The sequence below is a fragment of the Trachinotus anak genome, unplaced genomic scaffold, assembly GCF_046630095.1.
Source record: "Trachinotus anak isolate AG129_WGS33_773 ecotype Australia unplaced genomic scaffold, CSIRO_AGI_Tana_v1 ptg000025l, whole genome shotgun sequence".
Taxonomy (NCBI): Eukaryota; Metazoa; Chordata; class Actinopteri; order Carangiformes; family Carangidae; genus Trachinotus; species Trachinotus anak.
In genome coordinates this window covers 15,811,119-15,838,937 of record NW_027273876.1, presented here as the reverse complement: position 1 = coordinate 15,838,937, position 27,819 = coordinate 15,811,119, and the positions used below count along the sequence as shown (strand labels likewise).

The following is a 27,819-nucleotide window of genomic DNA, read 5'->3' as shown; positions in this document are numbered from 1 at the left end:
AGATAAATTAGATGGAGTAAGTATTGTTACCAGCTGCAACAGCAGGGCTGGTACTGTTTTCACCTTGTGACTGTGTGTGTGTGTCTGTCATCAAGGCAAAATGTGGTCCTGGAGACACCTACTGCAGCGGGAACTACCACAGGGGCGGTTTGAGTACTTTGGCAGGTGTTTATGTGTCTTTGTTCTTATATGTCATTTGATCTTACACATGAGTACCGAGAAGTCATGTAATACTCCAGTAATAACTTCTGAGTACTCGCGGGTCAGAACGTCAGTCTGTTGACAGGCATTGTAGCTGGTGTGACCCCATCACAAGGCTAGTTATTATAACGGTAACACACTGTAAGCCAAGACACAAATCAGAATCAGAATCAGAATCAGTTTTATTGCCAAGTATGTTTTCACATACAAGGAATGATATAATATATCAATATCAAACAAATCAAATAAATAAATAAATATTACAATGTATGGTTAGATTAACATGATTATCTCATCAAATTCAGTCATATAGAAGTTCATAACAGTCTCATCACATCTGCACAATATTGTCCAGCAAAATGCCAGATGTAGAATTACACACCAACTCTCTCTCTCTCACTCACTCACTCACACACACACACAGGTAGGTAGGAATCATGAAAAAAATGTACACACATTCAGAAACAGGAAACTCCACACATAGTGAACACTCCCTCCCCTGGGATGAGAGGATGTCTTGTAAATGAATTGCCCACATGTGTGTGTGTTTGTGGGTCTGTATGCAAGCAGGGCTCCCAGCTGTTGGGGAAAGCGCTCTCAGGGGACCATCAAACCACATCTGTGAGGATAACACATGGTGTTTGTCTCATTTTAGAATCACACTATGCAGCTACTCCAATGTGAACAATTTATCTCATCACTTTTTATGTATTTCTTTTTATGTAACACAATGCTCCTTTTGGTTTGAGTTTCCATTTTGATTTTGTTTTGTTATCGTCACAACTCTGAGATCTCGGCTCACTGATTGGATAAATGAGGACAGAAGGCCTTTGTGTTTCACAATTTGAGCATACAATAAGAAACTGGATAAACAAAATGTTTCACCGACTTTTTTTAATTGCTTTACATTTCGCTTCAACTCAAGCGGCTGTTGTTAACAGTGTTGCCTTCCCCTTTCTCTCTTTTTTAAAATATATGTCATTTTAACATGGTTCATCACAGGAGATCAAAGATACAAGGCACTGATTTGTGTGTGTTTGTCTCCAGGACACTGACGGACCTGCTGAAGCAGCAGGGAGGTGAGGTGAGCTCGGTGGAGAACACCACGGCCAGTTCGCCCAGCAGAGGGAGAGCCAATGGCATCTCAGCCAGGATGCTGCGCAGCAGGAGTGGTGAGCACTGAGAGACATGCTGAGACATGCAACACACACACACACACACACACACACACACACACACTCATACATACACACTCACACAATACACAGGTACAGGTAAATTCAGAACAAGCGGTATGCTGCCAGTGCTACTTCCTGCTGCAGAAAACCTTTATGTGCTGATGTAAGAATGAAAAATATGGTGAAATTGTGTGTGTGTGTGTGTGTGTGTGTGTGTGTGTGTGTGTGTGTGTGTGTGTGTGTGTGTGTGTGTAAAGTTAGTGAGAATCATATTCCCATGCAAATGATATTCCATAAAGCAGTTTGGTTTCAGCCCAGTTTTTTTTTCTCTGTTTCTACTTGCATAATGAACAGTATTATGCAGGGTTGAACATGTAATAAATTACACTGCATTCAATTTTCATGACAGAGGAGTTGTACATCGACACTTTCAGAGTGCCGCAGGGACAACGTATTTTTTGTAGGCTAACCCAGACATTAGCATCACCCTGGTTCCCTCCTCCTCCCAAAAAGCCAATGGGATTTTTGTCGAAGGATTCTGGATTACTGAGGAAAATTTGCTCTGTGACAAACACAAGTTTATGGTACTTACGTCAATGAACACCAAATGAACACACTTTATGATTTTTGAAGGGTAAATACAATCAGCAGAAGTAAAAAGCTATTTTTAGGCTATAAACAAACTACACCACGGTCACATGACTTCACCACTACTAAACTTCCAACTTGTAATTTGATTGAGCGCTTACCTCTTCTACAAAAGCCTTTCCCCTTACAAACTTAGTAATAGTTTGCAAAAGCTTGAGTATAAACACTATTTTAGTCATCTAACAAAAAACCCATTCAAAAAACCAATTGACTTCAGGACAAGGGAACAGGAAGTGCTAAATTGCAAGCTAATTTCCAGGTTCATTCCTGCAGCACTCTATTTATGAATAGTTTAAAACTGCTTATCTCATGCAGGGTCTTGGTGCTTTAGAAAAAGTGGCTTGTCTAATACAGGACTAACACATACAGTATATTCAAAGTATGTTTGAAACATTCAAATAAAAACTCTTGCACAGAATTCTCATAGATTTTGGTGAACATTGGTAACGTATATCTAAGTAAGACTGATTCATTTTTTGAATGATTTTATTATGCCTTTCTTCTTTGAGGTTCAGGATTTCAATGACTTCTTATGAAAACAATTATAATAATATGTAGCGAGCACGTTAAAATGTATTTTTAGGTTCAAATCTGAGACCTCACTGTTGTGTAACTGCACCCAGGATACTGGTGAAAGTATTAGATGATGTAAAAAGCCTAAAAGTGTCAAAGCAGCAACAACCAGATTGTTTACTCAAGTAAACTTTAAAAAAAAAAAAAGTTTAGGGAAAAGCCATAATGGACGAAGGCAGAAAAACTCTCAAAGGTCCTTCCATTTAAAAATAATATAGATGTAAATGTAAAATAGTGTGACTATTTATCACTGAGTTTCCCAACAAATTACAGACAAGTGAATTTACACCATGTTTTCTTGCATAACATAAAGCCGAAGAGGGACAAGCAATCCATGGCTTTCGTTCTCTTCTCAGTCAGATGCACCACACTGATACTGTACAAAATCACACGTACACAATACACACAGCGTAAAATAAGAGCAGATGAGAAAAACCTCCTTGCTTTCCTTTCCTTTGCTTTGGAAAACAAGAAACAGCCGGAGCTCTTCCAGTCTGTCACTCACAGACCTCCCTCTTGCTTCACCTCTAACCCACACACACTTTACACTTCATCTCACAGATGATCTCTCGTCTGAGGTTCTTCTCATATGTCTTGTTTTTTCAAGGTTGCAGCCTTCACAGAGTTAAGAAAGAGGAGAGGGGTTTTTTTCCATTTCTCTAGAGAATTGTAAAAACGAGAGCTATCAGTCACAGTCGATTGTTTTTTATAGCCTCAACACGGCAGGCAGATGTTGGTGATTAATATACAAACCAAGTGGTTGTACTGCACTATGTTATTTTTAAAATGAAATGATAACATGACATGATAACAGAGAAAGACAGACAAAAAAAAGTGTCAAGTCAGAGTTTTTATCTGCTTCTGTTGAGACACATTTTTATTTAGTTTCACTAATCTTGTGAAATCAGACGAGATTTTGTGACTCTGCAGTGTGAAAATCAGGAAAACACCCACTGAAAATCGGTTGGTGAGACATGTAGTGAAAAGAATCAGACTCAATGCAGAACAAAGTACCGAGCGTTTAGAATTTTATGTCTGTTACACACAATTGGCACTGACTGAGACAATTTTAGGCAGGGGGGAGGACAGAGGGAGAGAGAGTGAACAATAGGAAGAGTGAACAATAGAGGATCTTCGTCTGTAAGTGGAACACATGCTTGTTGCACGTGCAACACTGGTGCACTACACAGACACACATACATTTAATTAGTATGGTAATGTAAGCAGGCTGCAACCCAACAGGCAGCATGTGCCATTTTCCATACAGTTTCTATACGTTCAGATACACCAGCCTGGATGAGACCGTTAGAGAGCAAGTTTGTGCCATTTGTAAGTATTACCCATCGTACACCAAAATTAGCAGGTGTAAGCCTTTTCTTAAAAGTGGGTAAACCTGTCAATAAAAGCCAGTTGACTCCTTTTCCACTGCAAGACGAGTTTGTCTTTCTGTTCAGACTGCGGACACACACAACTGTGAGGAGCGATGTCATCACAGAGCACTTACAGAGTATGCTGCAAACTGGTAAAATGGATCTGTCACATCTCATCTCTGGGTTGGTGCTCCTGTAAAAGTGTCAGGCGGTGGTTAGTGCTGTCACCTCACAGCAAGAAGGTTCTGGGTTTGAAACCCAGGCCTGGGGCCTTTCTGCATGTGTTTGCACGGGTACTCCGGCTTCCTTCCACAGTCCAAAGACTCTGGTGACTCTAAATTGCCCATAGGTGTGTGAGTGAGTGATTGTGTGTTTGTCTGTCTCTATGTCAGCTGGGATAGGCTCCAAACCCATCCCCCCGCGACCCAACTTCCATTAAGCAGTATAGAAAATGGATGGATGGATTTCTGGGCTGCAGTTCACTCTTTCACCTGAAAGCACAGTGTTTCTTGTTTAACAGCACCGTGCTGAGCAGATGACAGGTCTGTCTACAGTGTCTGAAAGATGTTACTACAGGAAAAGGGACAAAAATTAATGTGTTCACCTGATTGTTGCGTTAACATCAATACCCACAGAGTCATTTGACTCGGCGTGAATGCCAATTGTACCCTTTTCCATTGCCGACAAAAGCCAGATGTTAGCGGTCTACCTTAGCAGGGAAAGGGGGCTTTCCACTGGTCAAAAAGAGTAGGACTGTTATCATATTTGTTATGTTTGGACTGTTGTTCAGTTTGGCTTGTGCAAAAGAGCAACTTGACTGTGCATGCATATATGCATGTGTATTGATTAGTATGCGTTGGTGTGTCACTGCATGTGAGTGTCCATGGGTGGATGTGTGTGTCAGAGGGAGGGAGAGCGTGGAGTGTTTGATATGAGAGGCCGCCTGCAGCATCCATCGCTCATATCATGCTATGTAGAGCTGCACACACTGCTAATGATTTGATAGGACATACTGTATGTGGTGAACACTTTCATCCAGAGAGCTGCATTGATCATATATACTTGACAAGGACAACAAATTTATCAACTGGAACTAACATAAAACAGATGTTTGTTGAGCGAATCTGCCACACTGGCAGCAGCCAGTTTATTTCGTGTCAGAGCTGCTAAGTAAATTGTGGCCAGAGAGCCTGAAGTAAGAAAAAGGGCACAAGAAATCCATCTAGCTCCGATGGAGTGAATAAAAGAAGGGCGTTAAAGCGATTCACTTCACAGGGTAACCCAAGTAGTTGATGGGTGATCTTCAAATACTACAGAACTCCATGGCCCTGCAGTTAAATCATGAATATTAATGAACACATATTAATTGATCTCAGTAGCTAACATGATCTCTGCTGGCTGACGTCTGAAGTGTCTTTATATTAGCTGCTTGTTATGTTTGTTGGAGAAAAAAAATCTTGTGTCATTGTGGCAGAATGGGTTACCGTTGCTACTTTTCAAAATAAAACTCACACACACACCATGTACTGTGGCTGTCCAGAGAAAGTAATCTGGCTTGGTGAGATTTAGACAGGCTTTGTCATTTGGATTTTGACTTGGATCCATAGATAGCGCTGACTTTAGACAGTGTCAGTCAAGTTACTTGAAAAATTATTATCACGTTACTAAGCAGCAAAAGTATTTACATTAGTCATTAATTTACTTTTGTAACTAAACGCAGTTCCTTTCAGTGTCCAGTTTACTGTCAAGGTGCGCACCTACGTATTTATAAGTGTGCACCACCTCAGTGTCCTTCAGACATTGGGGGTGGGCCTAGACCTGTGAAAGTCAATGACCATCTCCTTGGTCGTGGAGACGTTCAGAAAGAGGTAGTTCTTCCTCTGAGACACAGTTACCCAGCCTGACATACTGGGGTCATCTTGTGAGGGAGTCCACAATCCAGACCGTGAAGGAGGAATCCACACAAATCCCTCCTAACTTCTCTTTGAGAATGTGGGGTCAAATGGTGTTAAATCAAAGAACATAATGCTCACATAACCACCAGCATGTAGAGGTCACAGGTTGAACACACACTAGACCCCCTATAGTTTGCTTACAAGGAACATATTGGAGTGGATGATGCCGTCCGCTACATGCTCCATCTGGCCCATACTACTTGAATGAGCCGGGTAAGGACCCATGTGAGGATTTGAAGTGTGTGGATCCAAAACTTTGATACACAATGGTTTAATAACTGGTGCAAACATACACTCCCGTTTGCATCAACAGCACAGCTAAGAATTATTCATCTGTTGGCTGATGCAGTAGTTAATGACCTAAGCTAACAAGCCAGATATGGTGAGCGCAGACACTGATACCTGCTAATGAATGTTAACGTATAATCAAAATAATACTCGAATTTCACTCACCTCAGAGGGCAAGAGAACAGAACTTCCTCATGTTTTATTTGTCAATTTAGTGCTCAACAAATCATATTATTTGTCTGGTATTTGCATGAAAAACCCTCCAAAATTCACCAACACCACAAACACGACCCAGAGGTCATGTTCAATGACTTCAGTTAGTTTAGGTGTGGCCATGCAGACAGGTAGCAGCTAGACACCAAGCACCTAGTGAACTGTTAAGGTAACATTAAGCCTTAATTAAATTTAAAAATGTGAGTTTTATAAAAAAATTCAAGGGGGAAATTAGAAAAACAGACAAAAAAATGTTTTTGTACCAGGCTGTAAAAACATGTTTATTTCTACTGTAAAGTTGGTTATTTTAACATGGGAGTCTGTGACGTGTGTTTGGGGCCAGCCTCAAGTGGCCAGTCAAGGAACTGCAGTTTATTGGCACTTATTGTTGGCTTCTATTTTCAGCCCTGGAGGCTGCCCCTTGCTCCTGCCATTCCTCCTATTGCTGCCCTCAAAAAGACTAAAGTCTTATGTAGTTGTTGACAGTGTACCGAGGAATTTTATATCTCCTCCTGAGAACCATGGACTGCTTGGGGATCATCACAATAACCCAGCCGCCTTCGGGAGGCCAGATGTTTTAAAACTACTGGATTTTGCAAATGAAACACCATGTGACAAAATCTGCTGATTGAATGAAAAAGCTATAAGTAAATATTGGTGTTGGACCTGAGTGAGTCCACTTTTTAATGTGAAGTGACAGTAGTGAAAGGCAGGGGACTTTGCCAAGTTGACAATGATACGTATTGATGCTAATTTGTTTCATATTTATGCACATTACACCTGCTTCTTCCCCGAGTTGGAAAATGTCCACTGGATGTTTGTGGGCAATAAACAGACATCAGATCACATCAATACACTACGACAGGTGTTGTTTGAGAAGGAAACAGTAAAGTTATGAATGAGAACTTTGCCTGAAGACTTTCTGGTAACACGTCACCTAAAAGCTGTCTACAAATGTATCCTTTTTGGTCCTAACATGGTTTTAAGCAAACTCAGAGGTTGACATTTGAGGGTTGACATGCCAGTGCCTCAAATCATGAGTCACCCCTGTCTGCCCCAGATTTTCATCCTCTGTTCATCCTATGAAACTCCTGTGTGATCTCTGAAGGAGTTGCAGGAATCTTTTGGGGTTTTTTTTTTGTATTTTTAGGCTACCAGGACTGTAAATTTAAGATGGCACACACTGTAAGTGTATGCAAATATAAAATGTAATGCAAAATGTTCCCTAACTGAGCCACAGGACAAAGTGGAACACTAAATAGATTGCCTAGGCAGAAAACAGATGAACAGTATTGGTTTTTCCATTGTAGACAAGATTGCAGACAGTGGCCTCTGGAAAAAGCCATGCTCATTACCTTCAAAGTAACTGAACACATAAAACTGATTAGAGTCAAGTGTTAGAGGGCCTGATGCCATTTTCTCTGTGGCTGATATTCAATTTAAAGCATTCAATGCACTCAGTTTTGCTGCAACAGCCTTGCTTGATCTGATATGACCAATCGCTTGTGGTGACTAATGTTAGCTAATGTTAGCAGGTTTTAGATTGATTACTGAGATAGTTTGCCATCTTATCCTGTCGTTGCTACAGTTCAATAGAAATGAAAAATACATTTTCCATGTTCTAATGCTGTGTTCCTGTGTTGATTATCTCTTGTTGCATGCTAAATATGTATTTAAAAATCTGTTTTGAGTATGTTTATATCAAAATCCCTCTCTTTGCTTTTCCCATAAAACCTAAAATTACTTTTGATGAGTCATCTTGAACTCAGTTGCAGTAACATATGTCTCTGGGCAGTCAGCTAGTGAGTAAATAGCAAAGCAATATCACAGTAAAAGGTGCCCAGCATGCCCACATATAATATAATTCATCATATTACTGACACTACAGATTCTCCAACTTCTGTTTCACTGTGACTTTAAAAGCTACAAATGTCAAAAAGTCACAAATCTTTAAAGTCAAAGACCGTTTCTGAGATTCACATGAGCCATCAGCGGCTGACGTTAAATGAGGACAGGAGGCAAATATTTGGCCCAAAAGTCTCCAACAAACATGACTCATTGCAGAAAGAAAGCTTGAAGCAAAAAGTATGACCTATTTATCAAAATCGACTGCAGAAGTAGCACAACCCAGTAACAAATCAGTCTTCCTAACAAAAAATATTACCTTTTCTTCTTACATGTCTCTGTATTTCTTTTACCCACGAGTTGCCTTTTGAGAGCTTTGTCTCCTCCAAAATGTTTTCCTGCACTCACAGCTCTTCCCTGCAGCCATGAGACGCGAACTACTTATTCTTATAAATGAATGATCTCAGTATGAATCTGTTGCATTTGCTGCCCTGCTCGTGTCACAGTGATTACTCTGACAAAAGGAAGGTGTATGACCGATTCCGCAGATCGCACAGTGTGAGGATTATGAAGAAGGTGGGGGTGTGAGAGGGTCGTGTTTGTCTGCTCTGTCTTGAAATGATGATGTGCACAGACTTTCGCATATGATCTCACTGATGACTGACGTGGTACGTACTCTGCTCTCTCGCTTTATTCTTACCGTCCTGGTTAAAATTGTTGGCAGCCATGAATTTCAAGTACATCATTCAGAGTATCTTAGGAAACAAATGCAAATGAACCAATTTTGTGTAAACAGAATATTTTAATAAAATAACCAAGGTCTAAAAAACAAAACTTGCATAATAGTGAAATAACACAAACACACCATAGACATAATTATTGGCACCCTTCTTTAATTTCTGGTTGGAGAACCTCTGGGAACAATGACAGCCTCTAAACATCTGATGTAGTCATCTAGAAGCTTCTCGCATCTGTCTGCTGGTAGCTACACTGGTCAAAACTCCAGCAACACTTGCAGTCAGCAGAAGAACTGTAATTGATCAATGCATTTCAGCTTGTGGCCTTCATCAGGGTCATCCTGATGATCGGATGAAGGGAAAAGGATGAACCTGATGAAGGCCACAAGCTGAAATGCATTGGTCAAATACAGTTCTTCTGCTGACTGCAAGTGTTGCTGGAGTTTTGACCTGTTTGGACCCTTTCCTTTCACCATCCACTTTGGAAGTAGGTGAAGTTGTGCTAGATTTCTTTTTGTTTGTTTGTTTGTTTCTACAGCTTCTCTTGCATTGCCATGTGTTCAAGTGCTTTTAAGTTTGCAGGATTACTTTCTGCAGTGGTAGATTTCAGCTCTCTCTAAAGGTTTTCAATGGGATTTAGGTCAGGACTCACTGCTGGCCAGTTTAAAACAGTCCGTCTTTTCCTTTTCAACCACAGTTCTGTGTGCTTTGGATTATTGTCCTGCTGACAGACTGAAGATCTTTGTCTAAGACCTTGTTTTCTGGCACTGGGTAACACATTTCGCTCTAAAATACCTTGCTAAGCTTCTGATTTCCTCATTCCTTTGATACATTCAGTTCCTCCAGTACCAGGCGGAGCAGAGCACACAGCATGATAGAGCCTCCACCTTGTTTTACTGTTGGTAGGCTGCTCTTTTTCTTATGGGTTCCATTTGCCTATAAATAAACTGATGCACTGCATTCCTATATAACATCAACCCAGACAGACTGTGGCTTATCTATGAATGTTCTGCAAACACTAGTCTTGCCTTTTTGTGCCTTTCTTTCAGTAGTGGTGCCCTCCATGGTGTCCTGCTTGGTTTAGTGTACGGTGTATTGTACAGGCTAGAACGCTCCACATTGCTCCAGGTCGGCCTGAAGCACTTTAGATGTGTTGCATAGTGTTTTTTCCACAATCCGGACCAATGTTAAAAGATTTTCATGACTGTGAAACCTTGATAACACATAAGCTACAAACTGTTGAAACAGGGATTTCAAGATCTTTGGGGATTGCCTTGCAGCCTTTGGAATTTTTTTTGTTTTGTTTTGTTTTGGGTTTTTTTTTTTTTTTTTTTTTTATAATAACAGCATTCTTCATTCTCTTAGACAGCCGTCTTGTCTTCACCATGTTAAAAAAGAAACAGCTTCTTTTTTTGCAGTGAAGCCATTGCTCGTTGGTTAATTCAGGTCATGCGAACACTGAAAATTAAGCAAAGATGAGTCTTTTGTTTGAAAAACTAATTTAAAATCATCAAAAGGAAATACATTTTGTGTTTGTAATATTTTGCTATTATTCAGTTTTTGTTTTGTTTCGGGTTTTTTTTTCCTTTTGTTCAGTAACCTTGGACATTTTATTAAAATATTCTCATTATACAAGATTGGTTCATTTGCATTTATTTCTGAAGGTATTCTGAACGACGTATTTGACCAGTCTGCGGATTCGTACCGTTGATCTCTCACACACAGGGACCTTCATATTTCATCTTGGTGATGACAGACGTCATGCAATGCGCTCTCTCCGTTATCATTTTCCCCATGGCACTTACGGCTCCTTTCATGTATCATGTCATAGACAAACACACACTCAAAGGTGCACATTTATACATACACAAAACACACACCATATATAGAAACACGTGCTGGCCTCCCTGCTTTCTCAGTGTTTCACGGTCATGAGCACTCACAATAGCATGGAAGTGGAAACAGCAGGGAGATGGTATAGACCGTGTGTGTGTGTGTGTGTGTGTGAAAGAGAGAGACAGAGAGAGAAAGGAATCCCAGTACATCAAAAACTCTTTTAATTCCTCCTAAAAACTCCTCTTAAGTTGCTGACCTGAAAATGAATCTTAGTTTAAATGTCTCTCCTCTGCGTCATTAGTGCTTCTGCTGAAACTCAGCTGCTTCAGGACAAACTGGGAAGTCAAAATATCTGGCACAATGTGAGCCTGTGCTTGTTATTTAATTGCTAACCTACTATTTCACATGATGAGAGAAAAATAAATCCTGCTTCTTTTCATCTCGAAATCTGCTAATCAGAGATCGTTTCATGTCTGCATGGCATTGTTTTATTATTAATAATTAATGTCTTAATTCTTAATAGCAGCCCATCTGAGCATTTTTAAAACAGTGTTTAAAATTGTGGCCAGTTTTCAGTACCTTTTCTTTTAGCCTCCTAATAAATGCTTAATTGTCCTCAAGTGGTTTCTAACCTGAAAGCAGTTTACTGCAGCTGGACTAAAATGTTCATCCTTTTTCTGGACTAAATCTAAATAAAAATTTTCTAAATGTTTTCATGGTGTAAAGAGGATTAAAAAGTATTTTTTGCCTCCGTGCCAGCAACAGCCAGAGCCGGAGGCGTTATGTTTCTGGGTTGTCCGTACATCTGTCCCATTCTTGTGAACGCCAAATCTCAGTAACGCCTTGATGGAACTTCTTCAAATTGATCAAATTGTTGATCAATCAAATTTGGCATAAACATTTATTGTGACTCAAAAATGAACTGATTAGATTTTGGTGGTCAAGGTCAAGGTCACAGTGGCCTCACAAAACACCATTTTGGCCATAACTCACAAATTCATTCACTAATTATGACACAATTTAACTCAAACATCTATAAGGATAAAATGATAAGGTGATGACATTACAGTCACCATCCACTTTATTAAGTACACCTTGCTAGTAACGGGTTGAACCCCCTTTCACCTTCAGAACTGCCTTAATTCTTCGTGGCATAGATTCAACACAGTCCTGGAAACCTCCTCTTCCTCAGAGATTTTGGTCCATATTGACATGACAACAGTTTCTGCAGATTTGTCGGCTGCACATTCATGATGCAAATCTCCTGTTCCACCACATCCCAAAGGTGCTCTACTGGATTGAGATCTGGTGACTGTGGAGGCCATTTGAGTTCAGCCCATCTGGCACCAACAACCACGCCACATTCAGAGTCACTTAAATCACCTTTCTTCCCCATTCTGATGCTTGGTTTGAACTCCAGCAGGTCATCTTGACCATGTCTACATACCTAAATGCATTGAGTTGTTGCCATGTGATTGGCTGATTAGATATTTGCGTTGATGAGCAGTTAAACAACTTCAATGTGACATCATAATGTTCTGTAAAAACACCTCTGGCCGTTACTTAACACTGTAACTCAAGAAGGGAAGATTGTGACCATATTTCCTGCAACTTGGTTGGTTGGCAGAGCCATACAACCGTGAGGCAGTAATTGTAATTTTTTTCTATTTGACTGGACATTAACAGCGGGGCAAGCCCTGTAACCTCGAATGTCCCTGACTGACTGACTGACTGATGATATTTCCACCGCTGGTCAACTGAGTGCCTTGTCACTGAGTTGCAGTTTCTGGTGTAAACAGGTTCTATTAGCGGGGTGATTACGGTCTGCAGTGTTGCCAACTTATCGCATTGTCGCTAGATCTAGAGACTTCTTTTCAAACAAACCAGCTATAAACCTGGTACATGACTGGACTGTGTATGGATGCCAACTGGGGACTTAGGGCTACACCTTTTGTTACAGGCAGTCTACCAAACTGTTCTGGTTTCCCAGCTGCTCGGGAACTGCAGGAAAGCAGAGGAGCGCTTCCACTTCACTGCGCCTCACCTCCATTACAGCAATAAACTACTTTCATTACATGTATCATTATTAATAAAGGAGGCAGAGGAATAAATAAACATCCCATACAGTGAGCAGAGAGAGCAGGAGAGAGGGAGGGAGCGAGAGAGAGAGAGAAGTCATCAGTAACAAGGTTTCGTACTAACAGCTCTGATCATTTCTTCATATCAAACAGAGGGAATTAGACATAAAGACCTGCCTCTAATAAAAGTGTGCTACAGTCTGGAGTTGGAAGTAAATAAAGACTTAACTATTGTGGATTCCAGACGGAGGCTGTGCTCTGGGTGAGAGACAAATTAAAAAAGCCCTCGGTGGCTCACCTGGTTGAGGATGTCCTTTTAGTCCTTGCCGCAGTGGTTTGCGTTCAAGTCCAGCCTGTGGTCCTTTGCTGTGTGTCTTTCTCTCTCTCTTTCTCTCTCCCCAATTTTCCTGTTTCTCTTGCACTACAACTATAATGAAGGCAAAAGAAAAAATACCTAAAAAGAATTATAGCCGGTCTCTCCTAACTTTGTCTCTGAGTGATTGTTTGATATATCTGAAATCCCAGCACAGTCTTTGTCTTTAATTTATGTGTTTGGTGATTTCGTCAGATGACTGTGCAGTTATAAAAACAGGATTTGACCATAAGTGATCCAGCCATACACTAGGTTTTGACTTAGTCTTGTTTTACTAAAACAGAATAAAATATCCAGGGTTGAAAGAGGTTGAAAGAGGAGGTAGAGTGAATTTGATTAAATCTAACTAAAACTCACGTCACTTTCAATCCCACAGCTAAGTCTAAATCTATAAACATCTAGAACTTTATATTTAGTGTTAAGTGCTTTTTAAGTTTCCTTATTAGATTTTATAACAGTTATAAATGTAGATATTTATGTCAAGAGACAATAGAATGTCTTACAGGAAAAAGAAAAAAAATAAGCTTTAATTAACGTTGCTTTACTAGACAATTGTTATACATGATTATATTTTGTACCAAAATATGGTACAGTTTTGGGGTGAAGAAAGGTGGTGGTGGTGCCGGTCTCCATATATTGATATATTGTTGCTGATATTTGCAAATTGTCAATACTCCACTTGCCTGCGGTGCAAATTTCATTAGCATGCAGCTACAATTTGCTAAGACTAAAACATGTTAGAGCCTCATATCCTGACACCCCATAATATCCTGTAATATGCCAGAGTAACACACACTCACACACACACACCTCAGCTATGGACCAAGCCGTTTCCACCTTCCTGCATCGTTTAAACAGGTGAAGCAGAGGAAGCCCGCAATTCCCACTGAGAGAGAAGATATTACATAACTCATTAAGCAGCACTCCTGCCCTCTTGCTCCGCGCTTAAAAGATCCTGATGCCAGACGTTCACTTGGTGGTGCCTAATGGGGAAATTGATATGTGCAGCCATGCTGGAGCTTTAAAATCTATGACCCCATACCAGAACCTCTCCTAATTCCCTCAGTTAGTGTTTTATGTATTGTCTTGTGCGCACACACACACGCTTACATGCTGCATAGTCATAGAGAGGGCATTCATATGCAGGTTTCCTGTAAAGTTTACTCATAGGGTGTGTGGTGCAAAATAGTAAAAAGTTGGTTGATTTTTGGAGATAATTAAGCGATTACTAAGTCTTGAACTTAATGTCAAAATGGACAACACAAGACATTTCATGAGCGAAACAATCAACCCCGTGACTGCGTATTTCCACCTTGAAACTGCAGTGAACCAATGACAGTATCATCAAAACAGATTCAGACAGGGATGCAGACGTCATGTAACCTAAGGAACCAATCTCATCAACTTGTGGAGACAGGAGGTGGGCAAAATAAACCTGAAACCTTGTCAGTACAGAGAGCCAGAGGTTGCAATAGCACAACCAATAACAAATCTCCAGAAGACAACCAGTAACTTGGTATATATATACAGTACTGCACTGTATGAATATATTGTACCAGTGCATGATGATCTGTTGGTCATTTACTGTGGATTTAGAGAGCGTTGTGAGGAAGAAAAAAAAAAGATGAAGATGAAGATGATTATGAGAAGAAGGTAGTAGACGAGGATGATGATGACAGTATGAAAAGGACTTCTTTCTCATAATCTGCTAATCTGGTACATGATGAGAGGTCAGCACCACTGGATTACACTGGATGATTTTTTTTTTCCTGTGTCTGCACACATACCACACACACACACACACACACACACACACACACACACACACACACACACACACACACACACACCATACATGATTATCAATGTGCTGTGCTTTGTGGTTTAAGATGATTAGGTGGTGAGATGTTTAACATGTTGTGGATCATGTGTGTCTCTCTGTGAGTGTGCATATCTGTGTGTGTGTGTGTGTGTGTGTGTGTGTTTGTGAGCAGTGATTAAGGTAGAGGCTCAGAGTTCTAAGTGTAAATGTTCTTTACTGTAAAGACTAACTCCTGACATTTCTCCACCCCTCTGGCTTCAGCATAATTTTCAAATATATTCCACCAGAACATCCTGCCATCCTCCATCCCTCTCTCTTTCACCAGCTCTCCCTCTCTCTGTGTTCATCATCTAAACCACACATGACTCTCACTCTGTGCATCTCCATCGTGTGTGTGTGAAGTGATTAGCATTCAGAAGTTGTGACGGGTGCACCTCTTTCTTCGTAATGGTAGTCACAGATGTGATGAAATCCTGTGTCTTTCATGCTGTACTTTTCTCTGAGTGACACTGTGCTATACACACACTCTATCTCTCACACACACACACACACACAGATGGCCTCATCTGTGGCAAATCAAATTGGCGAGCGTATCAATATGCTTTACTGTTTTATTCAGTTAAAGGGTATGTCAATTTAACACACAAACAGACAATGACACACACACACACACACACACACACACACACAAAACCACACAATTTATGTGTTAAAAACAATGCTAAACACCAATGATTTTGCTTCCCTCTTCCAAATGACCTTATAAAGCATGTTGTTTGGGTGTGTGTCTGTGTGGACATTCGTGAGTGCTGCATGTGTATCCATCCTTCCCTGGGGCTGACATCAAGCGCGCTGGCCGCATCACTGGACTTCATTAAGGCTAATAGCCAGGGCTCCACTCTCTCAGCTACTTTGTTCCATTGTTCATTAACCTCAGTTCATTTAGCATGGGACTGGCTGGCCATCAGGGTTGGCGCTGCTGTTTCACCCAAAGTCACCAGCCTCAGGGTGGGAGGGAGATACTTTCAAACTCCAGCATTTATGTGACACTACCACAGTACACATTCCCACCTGAGAGATCCTCAGTACGACCGCTGCTGAGCGTTGAAGCTCTGACACACCAAGCAGACCTGAGGCCAAATGCATACAGTAAAAGTCCGCGTAGATTCATGTGTACGCACAAAACCAGAAATATGCATATGTGTTCCTTTCGCCTGATTCCATTTTATAAACCTCACTCATTGAGAAATTGGGTGAGCCCTTGTAGAGAGGCCTGTGCACGCACATAAGGCATTTTCCCAAATACTAACACATGATATAATCAGTTTACCACATATCAAATGGCAAACAGCTTCCTTTGAGTGGGTAGTATTCCAACATACACTTGGACTACCGGCTGTATCTGGGGCTATAAGCTAATTATAATGAAGCTGCCACATGCACTCTCCTTTGCACGCTGTACATGGTGGCTACTTGAAGATGTCAGGGTGTTTACAGAGTCAAAGGAAATGTTGCAGCTCATTTCTGCCTCAGGGCATGCTGAGAGGTTGATCCAGCCGTGGTTCATTGCCAGTGTTTTATAAATTTACTACAGTACGGTTATGTCATCTTTAAAACACTGAGAGAGGTTGTGTTTGAACGAGACAAGCATTCATTCTCAGCTCAGTATGAAACAGGACACGCACTCTGGACTGGATTGTTTTTGCTTCAGAAGAATATGCCAGTTGTGTGACACTTTCCAAAGGTTAAGTACATCACTTATTTTTTTTAAGATTACTGACTGTGCCTCTCTCTCTGCCTGTCTCCCACCAGAACAGTATCATCTGAACAACTCGGCTTACGGTCCGTTTGGACAAGGGCTTCCACATCCGCACAGCAACCACAGCACAGTGGGATTGAACAAATACACCTCCCTCAAAGCTGTGGGTAAGTCGTACACACGCACGCACACGCGCACACACACCCACACAAAATGACACTGACTCCAACTGACACAGTAACCTTTAAAGTACAGTAGGTTGGCAGTACAGGAGCTGTCAACTGATGAGGGCCTTGGTGCCTTTTGGCAAACAGGAAGTTGATCTTAAAGAGGAGCTCAACGCTGTTCCCATCTGACACTGTGGTGTAATTGTGAATTTTCCCACATGCCTTCACTGCCGCGAGACGAGCCTGTGTCTAAGTAGAGAAATTAGTCAAACCTTTGTTGTTTTAATTATCAACCAGACTGCGATTTTATTCGAGCTAACGTCACTGTGCAGCACAGGTCATTGCCAAGGACAGAGCTCTGTAATACATGTATTTCATGTAACACAGCCTCAGGCAGGAAGAAACAACTGGGGGAAACATTATGAAAGCTAAACATGGCATCCTCCTATGCCCTCATTTTAAGTTTAATTACACCAAACAAAAAACTTAAAGTAGAAAAAAAACCCACTTTTTATCAACCTTGGTTTTGTTTGTATAGTTATCATCATTCTATCTAAAATAAGAACTTCTTATTGAGGCATACTGGCTGCTTTAATGAGTGTTCAGGAGTGGAAAACTGAAATCACCCGCTATTTGTGACCCATATTTACCTTAATTTGTTTATTTCCCACCATTTAATGTCTAAAAGTGTAAAATGTTTCCCATATAGTTCCCAAAAAACATCCACAGTGTAATGAGACCTGGAGTGTCTATTCCATTAACACAGCTTTTTGCTAAAATGTCACAGTGCTTAGTTGCATTCAATAAATGTGAACTGGCGTCACACCAATGTCCGAGATCCAGAGTTTACTACTCAGAAGTGAGTGGTAAACTCACTTTTGAGTAAACTTGTGACTGTGCCCTGGCACAAGGCCAAAAAAAAGACCATCTATCCAATCAGATCATTTTTTTATTATCAATTTGAATATAATAATTCTCACTTTCAGTCACTATTTGTGCTGTCTTTCGCTGCAGATGTAGCTTTGTAAGACGTTTGTGATGTAACAAGTTAATACAGCCTGGAGAAGAGGCTCTAGGGTTTTTACCTGGTGACTGTACAGACCGTTTTGTGTTGGCAAAGGTTACACAACCGTTGTTGTCCTTGAATAGTAGCAGGTGTAATAGTGTACACAACTGCATCCAACCCCAGGCTTCCTATTAGAACAAAGAAATCCTCCACCAGTGCGCCAAAGGCAAATCACCGCTTGTCAAGGTAGATTTTTTTAACCTTTATTATCCAGGGAACGATGACGCAGCATGAGCGTCCTTTTCCAGCAACAACTTTTTTTATACACTGTACATGCTTTATAGTTGGGATCTGCCCAGAGGCCTCTACAGATCGATGCAATTTAGCTTCAGGGTTAAGGTAACTTGCTCAAGAGCACTAAAACAGTTACTGATTAGGCCTAGGCCCCCGCAGCCCCTTCACCTTTACAATTTTGCATGGCACATATGCAGTTTACAACAATAGTGGCAGATTTAACTCATTCATAGTGATTTTTGAAACGTTGGACACCTGTCAGCTCAAATGACAACCATCATATTTTATCACCTTTAACTTACCTTTTTCCATGACATGCAAGACATGTTGCATAGAAAAACAAGGATAACTATGCACTTAAAAAAAGGGTTGTTGTTGTATTTCATGGCAGTTGGCGCTGAATTAATGGTATAGTAATGATAAAGAAAAAAATTAAGATCAAACTGTTGAAATGTTAAAAGAGAACTCTGTTTGGATGCTTAACATAGAAAATCAAACTTGGACAAACGTCACAGAGGTTAGATTTGAGGTTAGACTTGCACATTTTCAATGATAAGGACTAACCAACAAGTTTAGCTAAGAAAAAGAGTTTGGGTGTGGTGGTTGTAGTGTAAAGGTCTCAAAAACAAAACAAAACAAAACAAGAGCAGGACAGAACGTCCAACATTAGCCGGCTCTCTGGTGTAGTATCATCCACAACCGGCTCCCACACAGAAAATCACTTCTGAATGGAGATTTTTCTACCATAACCTGTAAGCCCACAAGATAATGTAGTTATGCTCTTTAGCCTCTGAAGTAACTATCAGCAGCAGCTACAGCAGTGAGCCAGACATGCTAACAGGTGTACACACAGTTGAATCAATTGCTCTCACTTTTGTTCTTATGTTTATCATTTTTGAAAAGGTAATTTAAAAAGATACAATCCTCCAGACTCCAAAATTGTTATGTTACGAACATCCTTATCAGTCCTTACCATTATACTGCATTATTCTGCCAAACATGCCCAATAGTCTGCAAACAGGACATTCAGACATAATACAAATATAAAGTTTTAGAAAACTATTTTTGAATAAAATCTGTCAAATGGCTAACAAAAAAGAAAACAAGAGAGGAAAAGAGGATGAAAACAAGCAGCTGTCGTTGGTGGACTCAGACAAAAATGATGAAAGCACACAGAAACAAGGTTACTGTTCATGTAGTCATGAAGCTAGCAGCAATGACCTCAGTGTTTAGTTTATTTAAATAATCCTCTTTGACATTCATGCTTACACACACACACACACACACACGTGCACACTGCGGACTCAGGGCAAGGGTATTTATAAACCTTCACTGCTATGTCTCCACATCCTGACACACATACAGTTACCTCCATCATCTCCATTGCACTCCTCAGTTTCTTCTCCCTCATCACCGCGCTCCCTGCCTTCTGCCCTCTCCTAGCAAAAGAGGAATGCCACTACAGTTCACCTCGAGGGCATACACCAATTGGAAATACTTAAATCACCAGCTTTCCCTTTTGATCTTCTTCAAACCTTCCCTCTCATCCTGACCTTCCTGTGCCTTCTCCTGACTCTCTCTGTTATCTGACCACTCATTTAATGTTATTTATTTCCAAACTTTACATTAGATAATCTGAATTATGTGTATTCAGGGAAAAATATATCTTCTTTTCTGTGCATCTGACCCTTCCCACAAGGCACTGGTTCATATTTTTCTATTATTTTGTTACTCAATTTGCTTTCTGTACTATCATAGTGCCGCCATCCTATCACTGTTTCCCACCCTGTCCTTTTAGGCGTCCTCTCTCAAGTTTTCACCTCATGTTTTACATCATTACATTTTCACCTTTCTGTACACTGTGTCTAAGATGGCAATGATAAGATCACTGCTAACTGCTAATCTTAGCATTGTTTCTTGTTACCTGCCATCATGTCAAAATCTGCTCCTGGGGACACCCACTGTAGTGGGAACTATACCACAGAGGTGGTTACTCTGGCATATACCTGTGTGTCTGTGTCTGTTTGTCACCACAATAACATCACAACTGTGCAAGACACAGTCACAAATCTTCACAGGTGTGTAGTCGAGATGGGCGTGGTCCATCCCATTAATACTGAGTACTCATGGGACTAAACATCAACATGTTGATGGGCGTCGTGTCTGGTGTGTGTGTCTAGATATCACTCGGCATTTAAAGTGAGATTATGTAACTTTTGCTAAACACAAGTGTAATCACAGCATAAGTAGAAAATAAAATAAAATCAGGGAAGTGACTCAGTGATATCAGTTACAAAGTTATATCGAAATAGCAGTAGCTAACATTAGCTAACACTGTAAGCCACCGGTCATACCACACCAAGTTAGGTTGATGTGTATTAAATTGAGCAAGGGTGATTTTTAGTTGTAATGACTTTAAGTTTTCATTTGTAAGAACGAGATTGAGCAACTTCCTCTTTTGAAAGTGTCATGGCCTCCCTTTAAAAGTTTCTAAAATACTTTGAGAAGCAAATGAAGCTGACATTGCTGACAGGTTGGAGCCTGGAGGTCCTAACATAAATGCATCATGGATTAAGTGTGATTCAGTCATCAGTGTTCCTACAATGACAGACTCTGTGTTTGCACATTGACAGTTCATTTAAGGCCGCTTCTGCGTGTGACTCAGAACTGCATCAGACTGTGACAAATTGAAAATGACTCTAAAGTGTAAACAAGTTTAAAGAGGCCAAATATAGTGTGTGTTTGCTTTACTGACCTAATTATTAAAGAATACAAACAGAGCAAATGTAAATTAAAGGACATTTTCTGTTCATTCCAATCTAGGTCTTATTTTCACAGCTTTGGACATAGTTTCTATCAGTTATGATAACACAGTAATCACTAAAGCAACACTGAAGTATTGCTAAGTTTTGCAAACATGGAAACATTGTTGTAATGAACTATGTCAGGGCAAGAAAAGTGTGTAAGATTTTTTTTTCGGATTATTTAAAATACTTTATTTAGAGGTAAAACTAAAAGATGACTGTATCCCACTCATGTTTCTTGCCTCTTATGACTTCTTTTTAGCAGTGATGCAGTATTAATAAATATCCACAATTAACTTGGATAGAAATTATGTCCCACACTATGAAAAGAACCAAGTTGTAAAAACCAAAATGATCCTATAACATACTGATGAATGCTTTGCACTAGATGTTACTCATTCTTACAAACTGTCTCCACTCTTTTCTTCATTACAGCGGACAGTGCATCTCGTAGCTACTACAAGAGTTTCCCACTCATGGACTTCTCTCACTACCAACCTGTGGCACCTCCTGCCTTCCAGTCTGTGCCAGTGCAGCCCAAAGAGAAGTCCTACATCCACCAGCCGCTGCCGGCACACCACGATCTCCACGCCCCCCTGTCTATTTCCATCCCCTCCAGCCATCTGGAGCATTCGCGTCTCCCTAAGACCACCACGCATCCGCTCATCTCCAACTCGGCCTTCAAAGCCTGGGAGCCAGCTGGGCGCCATGTCCACAGGCAGACCTCTGCCCCCGGGCACACCTCCTCCTCCTCCATACACAGCTCCATGCGAAGACACGGCTACTCGACCCGGAGGCAGCAGAGCATAGAGAACATGGCTGAACATATCTTTAGCCAGCCCTACGGAGGGATGTACGGAGGAGCTGGGGGGGGGGCAGGGCAGGGACAGTATGTCCAGGGGCAACACCCATCTCAACCTTCCTACTACCACCACACCAGGCAGAAGAGCTACTCCACTCACAGTACAACTGAGGTGACCGTCTGAGAGCGCCTGCTGCAATGTTACACATTCTAACAGGAAGCTTTGGTGTTGGTTAAACGCCGGAGTTTGGGATAGTCAGCCCAACACGTGAGGAATATTAAACGGGGAGACACATTCAGATTAAGGAGATGAAAAGAGGTGTTTTAATAAGTGGAAACAGAGAATTTAGGAGAACATAGAACAGTGTAGCAGAACCACCACTCTTACAGATTAATGGACTCAGGTAGTAAAGGTTAATATAGGCCTTGCAAGGGTCTTGTACAGTGATCATACAAAGTGTATAGATTCTACCAGAAAGGAAATCTATCAAGGTTGCTTGAAAACACTCTCAGGCTCCTATAAGTTACACAGCCTTCACACATTCCCAACCACCACAGTTTTGGTTGTACAGGCCTCGTAGGAATATGGATAGGAGAACAGAACAACAGAAATCTTACTGACACCAACACTTAGAGCAGGAAACAAGCTTGATTTGATCTGTGATGAGGTTTTGCATGTTGGTTTCAGGTCACATTTGGCAGGAATAATCAGTGTGTTTGTGTTAGCCAAGAAACTCTGGTTATGTTTAGGTACAGTTGGTCATTGGTACAAGCGACTGAAAAATACACAAACCAGCTCATGGTCAGGTTTGGTCGGTTAAAAAAAACATTTGACAATGGCCATACGTTCTGACACAGTCAAATCAAAAAGATATTCGGTGTATAAACATGCAGCTATTCTCAGTCACTGCGTTTGATGTAAATGTGGTTTATAACCTTTAAGTTCTATTTCTGTGGTTCACCTACAGACTGAAGAGTTAGAGCTCAGGAACTATTCACTTTAATTTGAAGGCACACTGAAAATTCTTTACTTTTATTTTACCTTTGTCGGCACTGCAACATACATCCTTCCACACCCACTCATGGCCTCCAGCCCATTAAGAGTTTTTTTTGGGAGATAAACTTATAGGTTTTCTCGCCGAGAGTTAGACGAGAACATCGATACCACTTTCACATCTGTATGTCGGATACGAAGCCTCCGTCAGCAGCCGATTAGCTTAGCGTTATGTATAGATTTAGCAATAATTAATGAGATTTTGCTACTTTTGGACAGAGCAATGCTGGCTGTTCCTTACACAGATATGAGACTGGTATCAATATTTTCATCTACCTCTTTAAGAAAGTGAATAAACATTTATTTCCAAAATGTCAAACCGTTCCTCAAAGCTATGCTGATCAAATCACAACTGTAAGTAACAATGGGGACATTAGTTAGCTAATTACAGCAGAAATTCAATGGGAAAATGAAGTGAAAAGATCATATATCTCCACAGAAAACCCAGGAGTAATAATGTAGCATTTTAATTTTGCTTGAGAATTTTGTTTTTTTTTTCGCTAAAAAAATTCTCTGCAGTGGTGGTTGAGTTTGAAAGTCCTTCACAGCTCCAGTGGGCGCGCTGTTTTTTTCAGCAAAAAAATCTGATTTAGAAGCCAAAAATCACAGCACCAGACCAAATATTTTGTAAAGATTGTTGATTCGGAAAGGTGACAGCCTGAGACAGTAAAAAAAAAAATTCTCTTCAATAATTCAAAATCTGGCCCACTGTCTAATAGCAACTACCTTACTTATCTGGATCACAGAAAAACAATCAAGGCATTGAAATCTACATTTAATTAAGAAGATTAAATAATTAAGTTAGGTAAGCTCTATGTAATGTATATCACATACCATTTAGTAACAGTATAATCATCAATCATCTAAAGGTAACACAGTTCAGGTCATTTCCAGGCCCTATAGATGCCTTTTTGAGAGGTTCTTTGATAAGTTCCCACCTGTTCTTCTTGTAAAAACACCTCTACTCTGTTGCATCTCTCAGTCTACCTCCACGTACAGCTGTTTGCTCCTCGTTTCCCCTCCTATCCCCTTACGGCCTCTCTCTTACCATCATTCCACAACAAAGCACTTTGCATTCTGTACCATGAGGCCACGCATACAGGGACAGCCTCCCCGCGGTCACATTAGCTCAACGGTGAGGACAATGCCACCATCACATCAGCTCCCATCAGCCTCCATCCCAACCAGAGAGATGGAGAGGAGGAAAGAGAAGGACAGCAGAAGAGCCAGGGGCTGGGACTCTTTAGAAAGTAGAGAAAGGGAGGAGAGAGGGGAGAAAAATAGAAAAACAAACATACATGTTTGCATGTTTTCCTTCCTCAAGGGAAGGAAAGGGTAGGAGTCACTGTGGATCTGGGTGTCTCACTCCTGAACTGTCTGGGTCATAACTCAGAGTGTGTGGACGTGTGTGGATGCCTGTGTGTAATTTTCTAACCCCTGGCACCATTGCAGGGGAATTCGCCGAGGCACTTCCAGACCTGGAGCATTAGACATTTCTCATTTCATCTCTGTAGGCTGGACAGCAAAGGACACTGTGCAGAGCTGTGGCTGCTGCTATGAACGAGCAACAGTTAATGCAGCGCTTCCACTGTACTCGGTTGCTGAAGGTTTGAGTCTGCAACACCCTCAGGAACTGCTAACTGTTAACGATGATTGCTCGTGTGCAGAAATGCTTCCATAAGGTTCTGTAATATTTGTGCTGAAAGAGCTGAGAGGGTTTTATGACGCAATACTTTTTATTTGGTTAAAGTGTGAAGTTGTTCTGTAGCAGATGAGTTAAGACTCAAGAGAAATACAATTGAAACAGAGCTGAGAACAAACACGATGGTGAAAAAACATACAATATGACAGCGTTTCTATGAGTGACCCCTCTTTGCAGATAAACTGCGCTAATATAAACAGCATCAAACACTCGTTTCACCAAATCAAATTCTGGTAACAGCTGTGGAGACTTCTCCACTCACATCAATATTAATCAGACCGTAAGAGTGACTGATATGCAAAAAAGTATTTTCTAACAGCAGAGGAAAAAGCTGGACTCAACATTTAGTAAACATCAGTTTTTCTGAGAAACAACAGCTCAAGTCTGAGCTGCAGGGTTTACCTCCCTGACATCCTTTTATATTCTGCTGCATATTAAGAAAGTAGAAAATCTAGCGGCATCCGTGATCCTCTAGGCTAGAAGCAGATACAGGACGTTATCAAGCAAGTCTGGCAAAGTGGTCCCCTCCAACTTTTTAAAAATGTCTTTATGGATTTTTTTTTTTTTTGCCACTTGAGGCAGGGACACTGACAAATTATCACCTTTTGAGTTGACATAATAGCAACAGCTGTAAGGAAAATCAAAACAATGAGCTGAAAGATGCTAAAACGTTCTGTTGAGCTGAGAGACACAGCAGAGACAGGAGAAAGGTTTCCTCACTACAAGTGGCTCATTTCACTTTACCCTGGTCATTTGATCTGTTATAAAAATCAATCAATTACAAAATATTGATTTGGACAGAATTAAACACTTACAGAAAGATTATATAATTTTAAAAGAAATTACTGAAGTTGCATCAGGCTTGTGGATGTCTCCATTATGGATTTATATAATAGATGAGACATCCAAGTAAGATTAAACCTATGATTTAAAACATAAGCCTCTAATATGTTCCGTATCTAAGTAGTAAAATTTGATTCAGGATCTAAGTTCCTTTCATGACCCCAGCTGTGTGAAAACTTAAAACTATTTTTAACTTCATACCCGCTAAAGCTAAACCTGCTGTTTGAGTCATAGGAATAAATCCCATTTTATTCTGGAAGAACTGGATATACTAGTCCATTCTGTTTGAGAGTTGTCATAAACTCCATGGACATATTCATGTTCAGCATTTCAAACTACATGTATGAACAATGCCACCAGGTGGCACCAGATAACTGCACAGCAGATGGAAAATATGATTTTTGCAGGAAGACATGACTAGAGACACAAGAGGCACAAGACTAGCTATGTGCATGTTCATGAGATTTTTGTTCATAAGCCCTATATATTCCTTGTAATCGAGCTGCTTGAATATAGACAGATATATAAACAGAATATAACAAATGCAACAAAATCAACTATCAGGTGTGGTCCAAACCAACCGATGGTGAAGGTGTGATCACACCCTAAGAGGCACCATCCACAGAAATAAGCTCATCACCCAGATAACTAACAGTGACATATTTGGTTTCCTGTCCCTCCAAGCCACACATTGTACACCACAAACAAACATCTTTTAATTATCTATACATCGTGTTGCAACCAGTTCTGGTAGACGAGGTGTTAAAAATGACACTGAGAGCACTGTGATAAAGACACCAAACACTTCCTGTCTCTCTGTCACTAAGCACATCTCTTCTCCTTCTTTCATTCTCTAATAATTTGATGCAAAAGTTCACCATGTCTGTAATAATTCACTTATTCTCATTACTGATGCAGCAAAGGATTCTGGGCAGGTATCATTTCCTCTTAATGTTTGATGTTGTGAGTTAAGATTGTTGAGATCTGCTGGCTTAGAGGCACAGAATCAGTTTTTATAAGCAATCGAGGTTTAGTTCTTTGCCATGAACAAGTGCTTCCAATGGTTTTCTTGGTATAAAATCATGTGTTTTCTCCACCTGAAACAATTCTGTCCCTCTGCCACTTCTTTCATCTATGTAAGATAAATGTTTGACATCTTGTGTACATTTTGATTCAATCGTTTTGGGAACACGTGATTTTTAAGTTTTATGCAGTGCAGACATCATCTGAAAATCATGTGTTCTGCTTTATTTATGAATATTGTGTAAATATGCTTATCTAATGGACTTTCCTCTATATTTTCTTTAAATAAGGGCTGTATGAACTACGTCATTTTAAGAGTATTTATTATAATTACAGTTGATGTCAGATTTTAACAGAAGCTATTATTTCATGTTGATGATTTTTAGTAACATGAACCATGACACTTAGAGCGATCTATATTAGCTGAGTTGTGCAATTTTTTTTAATGTGCAATAGAGGAGGTTGAAGTAGGCCTACTGTACTGGATGTCACATTTTTGCAGTGAATTTTCTCATTTGTGGAAAAAAAAACAACAGTGACACAAATTAACTGTAGTGTGGCACAAAGCAACCATAGAGCAGACAGGCTGTCTAAACCACTGATAATGTGTCTGTTGTGCAATTACACAGTATCGACTGATAGATGGGACACTGTGAGTATGCATTTGATTTCCAGTGAAACATTAGTGAGCATGCTGCAGTGTGTTTGCACGTTCAGAGAGGAGATTGGGATGTGTAGTGCTGTGTAAGGATGCTGAGCTGTCACTGTTAAACTGCATTACAATTATTTCTTTGCACCAAGTGAAAGGAGGGAATTCACCCAACTTTGACCCTATGAACCTCTGCAGGTTATTGTCTTGGAGTACTTTGCAGTATATGTTAAGCAACACACCACATCAAAGAATGGAACTATAATAAATGTACAAATACAAATATGATAGCCAAATAAATCCAAAGTGTTTTGGTGTGATATACAGTATGTAGCAAACCTGTATATACTGTATGTACCTTTACTTATTATTACAACAACTAATTTATACCCAAAATGTTCTCAAGATGTTCTTTACAGAGGATTGTTTAGTAACTGATGCCACTTTTGAAGATGAAATATTAAAGATTGTTAAATTAATGTAAGATTTTGGTTTGACTCTTGTTTGTATCAAACACGATCTTTGATTCTTTTGGGCAACACACTGCAACAAGCAGCAGGCAGCTAACTGGGTGGGCTAAATATTCAACAAACACTAAA

The 27,819-nt window shown here is 40.3% G+C and overlaps 1 protein-coding gene across 1 annotated transcript; it reads left to right on the top strand.

The window, feature by feature from the left end:
- The first annotated feature begins 100 nt into the window (after positions 1–100).
- On the top strand, positions 101–27,704 carry LOC139609115 (uncharacterized). Its single transcript, XM_071463366.1, has 4 exons — positions 101–165; positions 1,249–1,373; positions 16,930–17,043; positions 21,583–27,704. Exons 1-4 carry the CDS (start codon positions 101–103, stop codon positions 22,131–22,133), a joined length of 855 nt encoding a protein of 284 aa, XP_071319467.1. The 3' UTR covers positions 22,134–27,704.
- The last annotated feature ends 115 nt before the right edge of the window (positions 27,705–27,819 follow it).